Source organism: Carcharodon carcharias, chromosome 15, assembly GCF_017639515.1.
Source record: "Carcharodon carcharias isolate sCarCar2 chromosome 15, sCarCar2.pri, whole genome shotgun sequence".
NCBI classification, from domain to species: Eukaryota; Metazoa; Chordata; class Chondrichthyes; order Lamniformes; family Lamnidae; genus Carcharodon; species Carcharodon carcharias.
In genome coordinates this window covers 99,033,916-99,050,152 of record NC_054481.1, presented here as the reverse complement: position 1 = coordinate 99,050,152, position 16,237 = coordinate 99,033,916, and the positions used below count along the sequence as shown (strand labels likewise).

General features: G+C 41.9%; 1 protein-coding gene across 3 annotated transcripts in view; it reads right to left on the bottom strand.

Moving 5' to 3' along the window:
• The window catches only part of LOC121288177 (CTD nuclear envelope phosphatase 1-like), a 165,379-nt gene that overhangs the window by 16,141 nt on the left and 133,001 nt on the right, over nucleotides 1-16,237 (bottom strand). For all 3 annotated transcript variants that reach the window (XR_005945326.1, XM_041206588.1, XM_041206587.1), the window contains exons 2-3: nucleotides 5,947-6,013; nucleotides 1,203-1,321 (exon numbers count right to left, since the gene is read on the bottom strand). Coding sequence is in view for 2 of the 3 variants with exons in the window: in XM_041206588.1 (XP_041062522.1) it covers nucleotides 1,203-1,321; nucleotides 5,947-6,013 (186 nt within the window). In the remaining variant the exon portion in view is untranslated. The remainder of the gene's footprint in view (nucleotides 1-1,202; nucleotides 1,322-5,946; nucleotides 6,014-16,237) is intronic.

The following is a 16,237-nucleotide window of genomic DNA, read 5'->3' as shown; positions in this document are numbered from 1 at the left end:
GCATAGACTTCCAGCCAACCAATTTAAAACTGCAAGCACAACTTTTGAATATCTGTTTAATCCTGCACGTATGTGGGTGTTTGTCAGCTGCTGATGCTCTGAATCCACCTTGCATTACATTAACAGTTCATTTCAACATATCTGCAACACCTTTTAAAAAAAGATTGAGAAGCATTCTACGCAGGAGTTCCCTAACTGAAGGGAATAATTAGTAACAGGTTGAAAGGTTATAGGGAGAGGGAGGGAAATTGGAGTTGAGGCCGAAATGAGATCAGTCATGATCGTATCGAATGACAGGGCAGGCTCGAGGGGCTGAATTACCTTCTCCTGCTCTTGGTTCTTATGTTCTTAACAACCATTCCAGCTTGGCAGCCAAGCCTAATGCAGAACCAAAATGTTTGAAACTATTTCTATTTCAAATAACCTATTTATGCTGCTTGCTGGGTATCCTTTTCCCATACCATAAAATCGATCCCCCGAAGACATGGTGTCTCACCCTCCTTCCTTTAATAGCCTTGAATTATGCACCAGCTACTGCCAACTCATTCCCAGCCTCCAGACGTCAATTTGAGGTGTGCGCCCCAGGTGTGCGTGTGATACCTGCCTAACGACTACCTTGCCTGTTAATTTGTCCCTTCTCTCCAGGAAGGAGTACCTTGCCTTCACCACTCCACAGAAAGATCTGGACTGCAAACTCTCATCTTACCATCTAGGGCAGGCCACACCAATGTATCGTGTCATCCTGCTTGGTTCACAGCTCATCAAAATCCCAACCAATCTCAAACAGTTGCCTGATATGACTGTCAGGAACAACGGGCAGTGCTGACACCAAATGATACCACAAGGGTGGGAAGAGGAACTAATCCTGGACTTTTTAAAAGGTAAATAGGCAGTCTCTCAGCACAGGGAGATCATTTCAAATACCATGCAGTCACAACATTAAATCATTCATTCTGACACAACACTGAATTATGCTTCATATGTAACAGCCTCAAAAAGTGGTTCAATGACTACCATATTCTATTGAAAGCCAACCAAAGAAATAGCAGGGCAGTAGCACTCAACCTACATTTAAAACAGGGTTACATGTACATGAACATTGGAATAGCAGAATTGCGGCAGAGAATTATTCATACTATTTCAAATCAGAACCCAAACAAAGACTAATGTAATTTCACCCAGGCTCACATTCACTGTCTCACCTTTAGCATGAAGTCTGGTGGTGTGCCCGGCCTCACTGTTGGTTTTAACACGCCATCATGATGCGAGTGGATTAATGTTTCATCTAAATCTAAAACTAAGATTTTCCTTTTCATTTGATCTGGAAAGATAAGAGAGAGGGAAGGAGGGAAAAATGGTTTCAATAATAGAAGTTATATTAACATTTGGGCTGATGATAATTTAGCACCACAGTTTCCCTTTAACCAACAAGATTACAGATCCAAGAGTAATGACATATCTGAGCTTCAAACAGACCAGAGACAACCCGTCCTTCAACAAATCAGGTTCCAGGAGCATGTTCGTAGGGACCAATTAGATTCAGTAACATCTAAACAACGTATAACCAAGCATATTCTAGAAATTCTGTGCCATATAGCCTTTATATGGATTATGCACCATCTTCCACTTAATGAAAAACTTTTCAATTTTAGAATTATAATTTTTATGAATTCACAAAGAACATAAACCTCCCCTCTCAACTATCAGCTTCTCTTTCCCAACCTATAACAGCCAAAATCTACATCAGTCAGGTATATTTTTCTCCAGGAGGAGGTAGCACACTTACCCACAACATTATAACATGGAAACAACAATACCTGGAAAAACTCAGCGGGTCTGGCAGCATCTGCGAAGAGGAGCACAGTTAACGTTTCAAGTCCGAATGACCCTTCAACAGAACTAAGTAAAAATAGAAGAGAGGTGAAATATAAGCCTCCCCCCGGCTTAAACCAGCTTATATTTCACCTCTCTTCTATTTTTACTTAGTTCTGTTGAAGGGTCATTCGGACTCGAAACGTTAACTCTGCTCCTCTCCGCAGATGCTGCCAGACCTGCTGAGACTTTCCAGGTATTTTTGTTTTGGATTTCCAGCATCTGCAGTTTTTTGCTTTTATCTTATAACATGGAATCTGACCCAAACCAAGACCCAATGCACATCATGAGGAATTAAGATCAGTGAATTTTGCATCTCTCGTTAGCCCCTACTTCTCATTTTCAATGTATCCTATTGCCTTTGAACTATTAATATTTAGTTCTTTTGCACTCAAAGTTTCTTCTATTTACTGTCCTCATACTTCAACCTACAAGCTAAAACCATTGTGAAGCTCTATGGTTAAGCCCCTAAACTTTCACTGATCAATACACCAAACAACAGATTTAATCCCTTAGTGTGCCAGACAAGTTGTAAGATTTCAGGGTGCGGGGCCACAGATACCTAAATAGGCAGTCAACTAGTCATAAGTAATTTTTAAGATGTTTCTTAATGAACTTAATAAACCAACAGTTTAGGTATGATACATTAATTAATTAGACAGAAAAAAGTATATGACCAGTAACAGTTCAGAGCAGTGCACTGATCCCAGAGGGTGGACAAATGGTTGGCACAGAGTTATGTTGATCTCATCTTCCTTCTCCTCATCCATTCTGAAGAAAGCAGCTATTAACGAATACTGCAACTTCACCAGGACCTCAAGGACCTCACCAGCACCTCTCACCAAGACCTCACCAGTATTCACCTCCACCAGGACATGACCCCTGTGCCAGAGCACTTGTTAATATACCCTTTTTCTGGGGCTGGTAGCTTATCCAGTGTCAATCATCTATTCAAACTATTCCGACTAATGGGCCCAGGATAAGTGCTAAAACGTCAGGGTGGTTACCACCTCACCTAGTGCGTCACCCTGCTCGAGGTCAGCTTTTTTGTTTACATCCCACTGAGGGTCATATCATGGTTCTTTCTAAACAATTGCATAAATAAAATAGGTACACTGGATGCGATCATGAACTAAATGACCTTGCCTGTTTCCACAGACTGATAATTGTTGCCTTTTTAGAAAGCTTTTTAGGGGGTGTTATATTATGCAGAAAATATCTGTTTCTTCAAGACCCCAATTTCCTACGTAGTGCACCAGGCTTAATCTTTCCCTTACTGTCAAACGAGTATTTTCTGAAGAGAGAGACATGTTGCCAAAGCTTTTTATCTTGCACTCAACAGGAAAAATGCAAAAATACCAAATTTCAGATGATCACAACAATTTATATCACAGGAGAAATGGGTTGTTGATTGGTTGGCATGTTGACTCTGATTGGCCTGGAGTTGCCAGACAGAAAGCAACCAGCCCATACTTGCAAAACCCAAAACATAATGTCCACTGTTAGATGTGATTCTGCATTTGGGTAGTGCTTGCTGAACAACTGTAGCTAATAGCCACAGCAACAAGCAATTTAAGATAACTAGTCAAGTTCATAACAGGGCTCATTTACTCTAGCTAGAAGCAACATGCAAACAAAAGAAATATGTTCAAGCCATACACCTTTTTTGAGTTACCTGGAAGCATGGGGAGTGTATTATTTTCCGTTGCTTTCTCAATGGTGACACCTCGGCTAATCAGAGTCAACCTGCCAACCAACCAGCACCCCTTTCCTCTCGTGGCATAGCTTGTGATCGTTTGAAATTTGGCATTTGTCCTGATGTGTGCACGATGAAAAGCTTTGAGAACATGTCTCTTTTTACACCTTAAACCAGCTTATATTTCAACTCTTTCTTGGACTCGAACTCAAGTTCTGTCGAAGGGTCATGAGGACTCGAAACGTCAACTCTTTTCTTCTCTGCCGATGCTGCCAGACCTGCTGAGTTTTTCCAGGTAATTCTGTTTTTGTTTTGGATTTCCAGCGTCCGCAGTTTTTTTGTTTTTATCTCTTTTTGCCTTATTGCTTTTCAGAAACATTCAAGTCCTGTACTACCTAGCAACTAATATTTTCCTTCATTGACTGACCCTTTTTAATGTTGTAATGCAAAATATCTGCTTTCAACTGCAGCCAATTAAAAGTTATAAGCAAGACCCAAAGTGTAGATTGTTGGCCAATCCATTAAAGGAAAATTCATATCTCCAAAATTGGAGCTGGGATGAAGCAATCACAAAGATTTACAAGTTAATTTATTTAAGACAAAATGAGGTTTGAAAAAAAGTTAATTAAGTGGAACACCGTGAAATTAAAATTGAACGAGATGGGAGAAAAAGATGAAAGGGACAACCTTGAAAAGTTCTCAAAAAAATTGTAGTTGACTTATTAAGGTAATGAATCTATTCCAACCACTGGCATTAGCATTTGTTTAATGAGATTTGAAAATTCATAAAAACCAGACAGCCCAAAGAAAGCATAATTTCTGCCTACTGCAGCCTAAAGGATTAGCAAATCAAAAACACATTTTGCAGTAGCTTACTTAAAAAAAAGTAATTCACTTTTAGCTGAAATCCTACTACTGCACTCACAGGACTCAAGAGGATAATGAACTAAAGTAGTACTGTAATTGACAACCAAGATGGAAAGTTAGACAAAACCCTACATATTCACCACATTCCTCACCAACTGGGTCAATACTCTAATTCATTTTTTACATTTTCCGTTCACTGAAGGAACTTAGTAATTTTTTCAATCACTACTACTCAAAAATTTTAGTATTTTGACAATTTATAAAAGGCATTTCCCAGCACCCAGGGTCCTCTGATAGTTCTGTAAAAGAAGGCCCCATCTGCTGTGATATGCGCACAACAGCAAGGCCCTTAGGCCAACTTTGCCTTGTGTTAAGTTAGATGACCTCATCCATAGTGGAAAGGGTGATAAAATGGGATTCATTAATTCAGGGTTAGGGAAAGCTGAAGCAATGCACAGAAAAACGTATAAAATAACAAAGATAAAAACAAAAAAACTGCGGATGCTGGAAATCCAAATGTCAAAGGGTCATGAGGACTCGAAACATCAACTCTTTTCTTCTCCGCCGATGCTGCCAGACCTGCTGAGTTTTTCCAGGTAATTCTGTTTGTGTATAAAATAACAAATGCTGTGCATAGCTAGTGTTTCATCAGACATGCGCCAGATTTCGGCATAAAACTTGGTCACTTAATGTTGAATTCTTCTGACCTGTAGTCTGAAACATGTGCAATTCCTCCACTAAACAGTTAAAGTGATTAACCAGGGATGCAGTTTGCTTAATCAGGCTCTCTTCCTGAAGGCCTGTTGGGAAGCTAGAATATTGGGGGCTGTCACACAAGCTTCCTAAGCAAGGGTCATTGACTGGCGATCACAATTGGACATCCCCCCGCATCCCACCTATAGCCAAGGAGGGCCAAACCCCACTGTTTTGTCTGACTTATGACATGGGATCCATTAGTTTAAAGAGAGTCAGCCAGGCCCCCTCTGCCTTCCTCTACACCAGCTCCCTATCTAGGGATGTTTTGCTGGAAACTGCACATGTTTGGATCAAGGGTGAGCACCAGTTCAGTCAGGCCCACTTTAATAGCTTATTTCCTAAATTCACATAAGAAGACCAACTGAAAGAATGAAGGGGCAGAAGGGCTGACAGACAGTGGGAAACAGACATGTTCCATCACTTATCAGTCATGGTGAAAGCACATGGAAGTACTGTACACACTACCCTCAGTGTAGGTAAACATGTGCTCAGGCTGTCAACGGACATAAATCCAGCAGTGGAAAGGTCACAGTTCCCAGCTGACAACTCTCCCTTATTCCTACAACTGAAATAACAGACCCATAGTCAGCTAAGATCTTGTAATGCCCCTGCCAAAATGCAGGAACCTCAAGTTGCACCGAAAATGCAGCGAATTTTAAAATTTGTTATTGGATGTCACAATCTATGCAGGCACTGAAAAGGACTAAGTTGTCTTGTACAAAAAGATTCTATTAGATCACAGGGTTAGTACTTACTTATTCTGATGCGGGAAAGAGGAGATAGAGGCAGAATGTCATAGCGAACTGTCTGGTACTGGATGATCTACAAAACAGCAAATAATAAATAAAATGTTAGGCAGGATTCTCTTCTGAACAAAGAGATGATGATGTGGATGTTGGATGAAGCAGGGACCCTCTTGCCTTACATTCAGTCACTCCTGCTGGCTCTAATCTTGCCAGAACAGATGCACCCACTCTAATGTTCAAGATTGCTCAAGCCACGAGGACAATCCAGTAAAAAGGTTTGTAGAAGGCCTCAATGCAAAAACATTTCCCAACAGGAAGGGCAAGTGCCCATTACAGCTTAAAAGGAGATGGACTGAGATTCAAGGAGGCCTCATTAGGGTAAATGCAGTTAACTTAGGGTTGGATACAAACATTGTAGATTTTCTGAAGAGTGGATTTGGATCACTCCCTTATTTCCCAATGCTTACTTTACCTTACCACACCGCCTTAGGGATGCTATTAGATTGGGGGCCATGGCACTCAAACCCTATTCTGCCCTCTTCACACACACACAGACACACAGGTACGTTACTGAATAGTGATCACAATGGGAGCTTGCCACCCCACTCCCCAGCACCCATTCCATCCATAGCCTCAGTGACTGACCAAGGTCAATTCTGGCAACCCCAAATAGATCAGCAAAATTCACAGACTAGAGATCAATCTTGGTGTGTGACTCAGCATCAGGCTTGTAGCCCACTTCTCAATGCATCACACTCTCAACAGCATTCCATGTGTTGCTTACATTCAGTGTCCTTAACTCTTCATCTCCCACGACACAATAATCAAAATGACTGGTTGCTGCTTTGCAGCTGCTGCCCTGTGCGTTACTCCAACCATTTTAATTCTAGATGGTTTTTATTTTTGTTGACCCAATCCTGTGTCTAATGCCCTGGTTACACATCACTTTCCAAAGCAGAATGGCACCACAATCATTTAGAATCCACTTTCAGATATGCGGTTGAACCTGAACGGAGACAGACCAGGACAGATCTAACCCATGGTGTCTTGTTTTCAGTCCCATAGCTCCTGCACTGCAGTACAAGTGTAGGATTTCACATCCAGTATCTCAGATCATATTGTAGGTCAGTTAGGAGTGGAACTGTACATCTTACACATGCTGTGGAGTCAGTCAGGTCAGGGAGACTATGTGAAATTTATCACTAAATATGATACTACAGCATTGTGCATTGTTTTTAGCAGATACAACAAAATTTTGCAGAATCTTCTGACTACACATCGAACATACAGTCAGTCCTAATGGGGTGGACAGGAGAATGTTTACCTTCTTTCAGCATACTCAGTAAGGCAAGGCAAAGCATCCTGAATATCATGTCAGATTGTGACGTGATCCATCAGTTCCAACACACACAAGTGCAGCTGTAGTTTCTCTTTTATACTTTTCTTTCAAGGGGTCCCTGGAAGAGGAGGGCAAATTGCAATTTACCCAACTTCAGCCACCTCCCTTTCTCAACACTTCACCAAAGTTTGTGCGCTCCAGAAAGCCTTGCTTTCAAAAAGCAGCGAGAATGTGGGATTATTTTTAGCCATAATGGGTTTCTTGCTTAAAAGGTAGAATCTTACTATCTCACTTTTTTCCCTTTCTAATATTGTCAGTCTCTTGAAAGTGCTGTCTCCCATTGGGATATATACTCATAGTTAGAAGGGGCCTTCTAGCATTTCATCTAAGTTGCTGTTTTCCTATAATACTCTGCCACCACTCAATATCTGGCTGTTTGATCCTGAGCGTCACCGCAGCTCATCTCTATCTGGCCCTCAATGCACCTCCAGCAGGGGACAGTCATGAGCCTAACATAAGAAACAGGAGCAATGGACCCATTGAGCCTGCTTTGCCATTCAACACAATCATGGCTGATTTTCTGCCTCAACTCCATTTCCCCACATGTCAGCCCCATATATACCTTGATTCCGGGACATGTCTCAACCTTAAACGTATTCAATGTTGGAGCATCCACTACCCTCTGGAGTAGAGAATTCCAAGAATCATAACCCTTTTAGTGACCAGCCCCTTATCCCGAGACTGTTCTATATTCCCCAGCTAGGGGAAATAATCTCTCAGTGCCCACCCTGTCAAGCCCCTTCAGAATCTAGCTAGTTTTAATGAGATCCTCTCATTCTTCTAAACTCCAGGGAATATGGCCCAATTTACTCAGTCTCTCACCATAGGACAACCTCTCACTCCAGAAACAAAATTTAGTGAAATTTTGCAGTACTGCCTCCAATGCAAGTGCATCCTTCCTTAAATTACGGACAGCAAAACTACTCCAGGTGTGGTCTCAACAAAGCCCTGTATAATTGTAGCACCTTCTTTATTCTTGTACTCCAAAACCCTTGCATAAAGGCAAACATGCCATTTGCCTTTCTAATTGCCTGCTGTACCTGCATGTGTACTTTCTGTATGCCCTGTACAAGAACACTCAAGTCCCTCTCTACATCAACAACGAGTGGGAAGCCGGATTTTCCATCATCTTGGCCAAGAAAGTCAATTCTGGCTGAAATCTGCTCCACGGCCTGTGCCGAGTTAGCTAAGGGAGAATAGCCAACAAGTAATGGCTGAAGACTTGGTGAACTCTGGATCTCTGACACTGCCAGCCCCATTGTCACTGCCTGAGCTACCGGCACAGGAATTTAGGAGGAGTATTGTGCACAATTGGCTGAACACCAATCTCACTTCACATCTTTACATTAGCTTTGTAGCTCGTGGGCAAACCCAAAAGTTCCGAAAATGTTCTTCCTGATACAAGATGGTGGCACAGAGCTCGACTCAAGCAAGCTAAGCACCAAGCAGAACTAGGCACCAAAATGAAATGGAACCAGCTTCAGTGCTCATGTCAATGAGGAATTAAATCTTCAAATGTTAGCTTAATTTAACCTGCACTAGTATTCTCTTATCCTTTCACATTTAAATGCCTCAGGACATCAGAGGTCATTAAAACATCATAACTGAAGAAGAACAGTTCAATATGTACAGCAAAAAGGAGGCATTGTACACAAAATCAAACGATAAAATCTGTAGACACAGTGAGAGATAGGGTGGACTGTACATGATCTTTGGGAGGAGGGGACTTGATGGCCTTTCCTCACTCCTTCCTTTCATAGAACAAATAACGGGAACAGGCACCAAAATCAATCTGGCACAACTTTAAGTGGAGCCCTGGAATTTTTAACTCAATTAAAGGCAGTATATAAATGCAAGTTATCGTCCTCCAGAAGAGGCTGAATATTGGAGAGCATAGTTCCACAGGGACTAACAACCTAGGGTCTCCCACGTGCAACCCAAGACAGCAAGTTGTCAACAGTCTTTTCAACTATGTAGCGTATCAAAGTCAAATCCAATTCTAGCCGTATAAAATGTACACAAAGGATTACTGAGAGAGAGAGAGAGAGAGATCGGGGCAAAACTTTTACCTTGTCAGGCGGGCCCAGGAGCAGCCCCGAAACTGACCGTTGTCTGTGAACGGGCCTTGACTGCAATTTTATGCTGGCTGGCCAATTAATAGCCAGCCAACGTGAATCGCATGCTGCAACGCTCAGTGCTGCCAGGGTGGGGCGGGAGGGGGGCAAGCGTGGAAGTTTGCCCATGCCTGAGAGTGTGTACACTGAAAGCCCCCTGATAGCACAGAGCTGCCTCAGGGAGCTGAAGATTTGTAACATTACAAATAAAGATTTGCAAAATAAGGTAAATATGTCCCCTCATGTAACTGTCATGTTATAAATTAGATTAAAACATTTAATTTTATTTTTAATTAACATCGGAAACCTCAACCCACCCCTGGATGAGGTTTCCTCAAAAATCCAAAGGCCGCTTGGCCTTTTTGCCCACCCATCAACCGAATGGTTGAATGGGCAGGGAGAAATCCAATTTGATTAATGGCCTTAATAAGCATCTTATTTGTCGGCAGGTGCGCTGCCGCCTCTCGCACGTGCCCACTGAGCGAAATATCTCGAGAGTGCACAATGACATCGGGATGCTCGCCCGGCATCATCTTGCACTATTTTACTCTCCTTTAGGTCAGGCACACGCCCGCCTGACTAGAGAAAAATTCTGCCCTAAGAGAAGGAACCTTGGCTTATTTTCCTTCTCCTTAGACCAGGCACACCGAGACAATTTGTAGCATTCCGACTGTCAATGTGATATGAAATCAGCTAATATTGAGCCAGGTGAGGGATTAAACTTTGATCTTCCTTTGTCAGTACAATCAGCAACACACCAGGCATTGCCTGCACCCAAAAAAAATCATTCAACTCCAGAGTTATACATATGATCAAAGGGTAGGCCATTCAGCTCCTCAAGCCTGTTCCACCATTTGATAAGATCATAGCTGATCTAACTGTGGCCTCAACTCCACTTCCCCGTCTACCCCGTATAGCCTTTACCCCCTTGTTAATCACAGATCGATCTCAGTCGTAAAAATTTTCAATGACTCTGCCTCCACTGCTCTCTGGGGAAGAGAGTTCCACAGCTTAACAACCCTCAGAAAAAAATTCTCCTCAACTCTGTCTTAAATAGGATAACCCTTATTTTTAAATGTGTCCCCTAGTTCTAGTCTCTCCTACAAGGGGAAACATCCTCTCAGCATCTATCCTGTCAAGTCCCGTGAGGATCTTATGTTTCAATAAGGTTACCTCTCATTCTTCGAAACTCCAATGGACACAGGCACAACCTGCCTAACCTCACAAGATAACCTCCTTGTCCCAGGAATCAGCTGAGTGAACCGCTTCTGAATTGCTTCTAATGCAATTATATCTTTTCTTAATTAAAAACACCAGAACTACACAGTACGCCAGATGAAATCTCACCAACGCCCTATAAAATAGCAGCAAAACTATCTTTTATATTCCATTCTGCTTGCAATAAATGACAACATTCCATTTGCCTTTATAATCACTTGCTGTACCTGAATACTAGCTTTTTGTGATTCATGTACCAGAGTATCCAAAACACTGTACCACAAGAACTCTGCAGTCTTGCTCCATTTAAATTATATACTGTTTTTATTCTTCCTGCCAAAGTGGGTAACCTCACATTTTCCCAAGTTATACTCCATCTGACAAATTTTTGCCCATTCACTTAACCTATTTCGCTTTGCAGACTCCTTACACTTTCTTCACAACTTATTCTCCTACCTGTCTTTGTGTCATCAGCAAATTTAACAATCATACATTCTGTCCCTTCATCCAAATTATTGATATAGATGGTTAATAGTTGAGGTGCTAGCACTGATCCCTCCACTAGTGCCTAACGAAAAGGAGCCATTTATCCCAACTCTCCACTTCCTGTTAGCTAACCAATCCTCTATTCATGCTAATATGTTACCCCCAACACCACAGATCTTATTTTGTGTAGTAGTAACCTTTGATGTATCATCTTATCAAATGCCTTTTGGAAATCCAAGTACAACACATCTACAGATTTCCCATTATCTACATTGCTTTGATATTTCCTCAAAGAGTTCTAATAAATTAGTCAAACATGATTCCCCTTTCATAAAACTATTTTGACTCTGCCTGATTGCATTGAGATTTTTTAATTGCTCTGCTATAACCTCCTTTGGCATTTTCCCTATGACAGGTAACTGGCAAATGACAGATAGAAGGCTAATGGGCCTACAGTTTCTTGCTTTCTATCTCTCTCCTTTCTTGATTGGAGGAGTTACATTTGCTATATTCCAATCTGATGGAGCCTTTCCAGGATCAAGGGAACTTTGGAAAATTATAACCGAAGTATGTACTATCTCAGCAGCACTTCTTTTAAGACTGTAGGATGTAGGCCATCAGGTTCTGGGGACTTGTCACTCTTTAGTTCTAATAGCTTCCTCAGTGCCCTTTTAAGGTCTTTGCTCCCTTCCACCTCTTGATTTACAAGTGTTTCTGGGATGTTATATGTGCTTTCTATAGTGAAGACAGACATAAAATATCTGTTCAACATTTCTGCCGTTTCCTTATTTCCCATTATTAATTCTCCAGACTCACTCTCTGCAGGACTATTTTAGCTACACTTTTCCTTTTTAAATACTTGTACAAACTCTTAGGGCAGAATTTTGCCCTTGGTGGGCAGGCCCCTCTGGCGGGCAGGCAGCCGGCCCCCACCGCCGAAACGGGGCCCGCCGCCATTTTGAGTGGGCGGGCCAATTAAGGCCCACCCAGCGGTCTGGCTGACGGGAAGCGCTATGGGCTTCCTGTGCAGGGGGCGGGGAGGGATTCCCAACTGTCAAAGTGCGCTCTTTCACGCATGCGCGTGAAAGAGCACACTGCTTCCTGAGATTAAGTGCTGTCTCAGGCAGATTAGGGACAACTTAAACATCATGAAAAATAAAAAAATTAACATGTCCCCCTCATGTGACAATGTCACATGAGATGGGACATGTTAATAAATCTCACATAAACTTTATTTATGTTTTTAAAAACGAACATGAAACCTCATCCCGCCAGTGGATGAGGTTTCATGTTTTATCAGAAGCCCGCTGGGGCTCCTGGCCTGCCCCCTAGCCTTCAGGTTGGACAGGCAGGGTCTCTAATTATCTTAATGACCCTGTCAATGACCAATTGAGGCGGGTGGACAGCTGATTTCGCTGTCCACCCGCCTTCCTAAAAATTGAAAGGGACCAGGATGACATTGGGGGTTCCTCTCTATGTCATCCTGCGTCATTTTCCCGTCTGCAAGCAGGCCACGCCCCCAAATCACCAACGTGAATATTCTGGTCTTAGTGTTTTTATATTTCTAGCTAACATTTTCTCATACTCCATAATTTCTTCCTCACTTTTTTAGTTATTCTTTTCTGTCCAATCTTCTGACCTACCACAAATCTTCACAGAATTGTACGCATTTTTTTTCAATTTGATACTATCTTTAACTTCTTTGGTTAACTACGGATGGTGCATCCTTCTTCTCACTGGAATGTTTCTTCGCTGAGTGTTATGAAATATCTCCTTAAATGTCTGCCACCGCATCTCTATTAACCTACCCCTTAACCTTATTTCCCAGTTCACTTTAGCCAGCTCTGTCTTCATAGCCTTGCAATTGCCTTTATTTAAGCTTAAAACACACATCTTAGTCCACTCTCCTCGCCCTCAAACTGAATGCGAAATTCAATCATGCTATGATCACTGCTATGGGTATCGGGTGGGGGTGGGGGGCTTGGCAATTAAAGGTACGGTTGCCAACGGTAGAGAAATAAAAATTGGGAATGTGCAAGAGGCCAGAATTGGAGATTATAATCTCAAAATTCACAGAATCACAGTGCATAAGAGGCCCACTGACTCTGCACCAACACCTGAGAAACACCTGACCTACCTACCTAATCCCATTTACCAGCACTTGGCCCATTGTCTTCAATGTTATGATGTGCCAAGTGCTCATCCAGGTACTTTTTAAAGGATGTGAGGCAACCCGCCTTCACCACCCTCCCAAGCAGTGCATTCCAGACTGTCACCACCCTCTGGGTAAAAAAGTTTTTCCTCACATCCCTCCTAAACCTTCTGCCCCTCACCTTGAACTTATGCCCCCTTGTGACTGACCTTCAACTAAGGGGAACAGCTGCCCCCTATCCACCCTGTCCATGCCCCTCATAATCTTGTACACCTCGATCAGATTGCCCCCCAGTCTTCTCTGTTTCAACAAAAACAACCCAAGTCTATCCAACCTCTCTCATAACTTAAATGTTTCATCCCAGGCAACTTCCTAGTGAATCTCCTCTGCACCCCCTCCATTGGAAATTGTATCAGACTCGAGTGATTTGACAGATGTTGAAAATTACAAAAGGAATAGAAGGCTATTTACAATGACAGAGGTCAAGATCAAAAGGACACAGATACAAGTTTAAACACCAGAGATTTTAGGCAGAAAGCAGGAGAAACTTTTTTTTAAAAAAAAGGTTGCTAGGGTGTGGAATGCACTCAGGAGTTAGAGAGTGAGGCAGGGACCATGTCAGCATCAAAGTACAGTTAGCTAGATGGTTGAAGAAGCGGAATACAGAAACTGGGTAGCCACAGGAGGATTAGGACTGTCCATGGGGAGGATCAACAACACTGACTACTTCGGCTGAGCAACCTGTTTCTGTGCTGCAAGTTCCGTGTAAACTTTCGTGTGTTATACCTGACTTATCTCAAATGGAAAGCATCTCAAATAGAAAGCATTTGATTTTCCAGCCAACAGCCCTCATCTTGGAGCTACCTGCATAAAAAGGCAGCTCTGGGAACCGAGTGTGCCTTGCAGCATTTTAAAGGCATGATGGTAGAGGAAGCTAATTTTAGCTCAAAACGCAGCAATTAGAGGAGCGAGTGGCTGTTACAACAGTTAGCTCAGGAATCATTCCACAAGAGCCAAGCTTCCTTTCCCCTTTCTCTCACTCCTTTGAACACAATAAATGGGGGAAAGCACAGGGGTAATCGTTACCTTAAGAAACTGTATCAATATTTGATTATTTACTGCATACTGAATTGTTAGTGTTGCTTGTTCCAAGGAACAAATATAATGCATTCTGGTTCAGTCATTTTTGCTTGAAACAAAATCAAAACATCAGGCAATTCAAACCGCACAAAAAAGAACAAAAAGTGCAAATTAACCAACTTAGAGTTGAGTATATTTCGCATTAACACCAAAATCATGTAAGGCGGACAAAGGATCTTTAAAAAAAATCCAGATGCTATAGCCTAATTATAAATTGGTAATTATATTAAAGTTCTCACCCAAAATATTAACTAATCTTTCAGTTACTGACTGATTTGCTGAAAATGCTCAAATTAATTTTTTATTCTCCCCTTTAAAAAAAATCAGTTATATGACATTAGCGTGTGCCTCCTCCTCATCTCCCCACAGAAATTCACTTGTTAGTCAGCTTGTTATGCAACACATTTTAAAATTGCTCACAGTTTAAAATGTTAACTCTTCTTATCCAATTTTCCTCTACTCTTTCAGCTATCGACTCATGGTTCCAGCTAATGCTGCCCGCTGCCGTTCCCATGCAACTTTATCAGGTCAACACAGACAGGGGACCAGGGCTCTTTCTGATTCATATGACAACAGCAGACACACTGCAGTGACCAAGTGACCCATCGAGAGTTCCAAATCTAACCCCTCTCCAATTCTTTCTTTGTAACTACACCAAGCACAATAGAAGACTTTGGAATCTGAAAGCGTATTCAAAACTCCAGACTCTTCTTTATTAATGTGCTCAGCAAATGCTCACTGAATGGTGGTACAGACTCGAGGGACTAAATTATCAACTCTTAAGTTCCTAAGTGGTATCATGGGAACACCCTCTGCGGGCAATCAGCAATTTCACTTGGTTATTTCACAATTTCCCCACCTGATCTCACCATTAGTGCAATATCAATATGGTCAATTTAGCCCGATACTCCCGCAGACTCAAAGCTTCCAGCTTCCCACCCCATCATATGTAAATATTCACATAAACAGCCATACAACTATATCATTCATAACACTATCTTCTGCAATTCATGTAGTCACTGAGTGTATTTTTCATTCTAGTGTGTACATGCTGTACAAAAAGCCACACTGAAGAAACATGCTTTAATATTGATGGAAGACACTCAATTTGTTACCTCAAATAACTCCCACTATTATCATTAATGAAAACCTCCAATCCCAATTTGAAGGTAAAATCTCCAATGACACTGCTGGATGGCCTCAGATCAAATGGGCATGAACATTTCACGCTCTTTAGCCTTTACCAATATTTTTTCATATATATTTTATTCTAACCTCTTTTTCTTTTGTTATAGATTGGTTAGTCTCATTTCAAAGCCATGTAAAATAATACAAATCAGGTATAAACTTGGAAGATTATCTGAACAGCTGTTAGCAGAGCTCCAGAAATGGAAGCTTCTGTCTAAGTAACCACCTTGAGAAAGTTACATCCCAAGTGGTAATCTCTATGACATCTTGTACCTTGAAGCTGGTTAGGCCACAGCTGGAATTGTGTACACAGTTCTGGTAGTCACATTACAGGAAGGACATCATAACTCTGGAGAAAGTACAGAGGAGATTTACAAGAATGTTGCCAGGGCTTGAAAATTGCAGCTATGAATAAAGATTGGAACTGAGGAGACTGAGGGCTGACCTGATTGAGGTATACAAGATTATGAGGGGCCTGGATAGAGTAGACAGGCGTGTCCCGTTTCCCCTAGCAGAGAGGTCAATTACCAGGGGGCAGAGATTTAAGGTGACTGGTAGAACGATTAGGGGGGTCATGAGGAAAAACATCTTCACCCAGCAGGT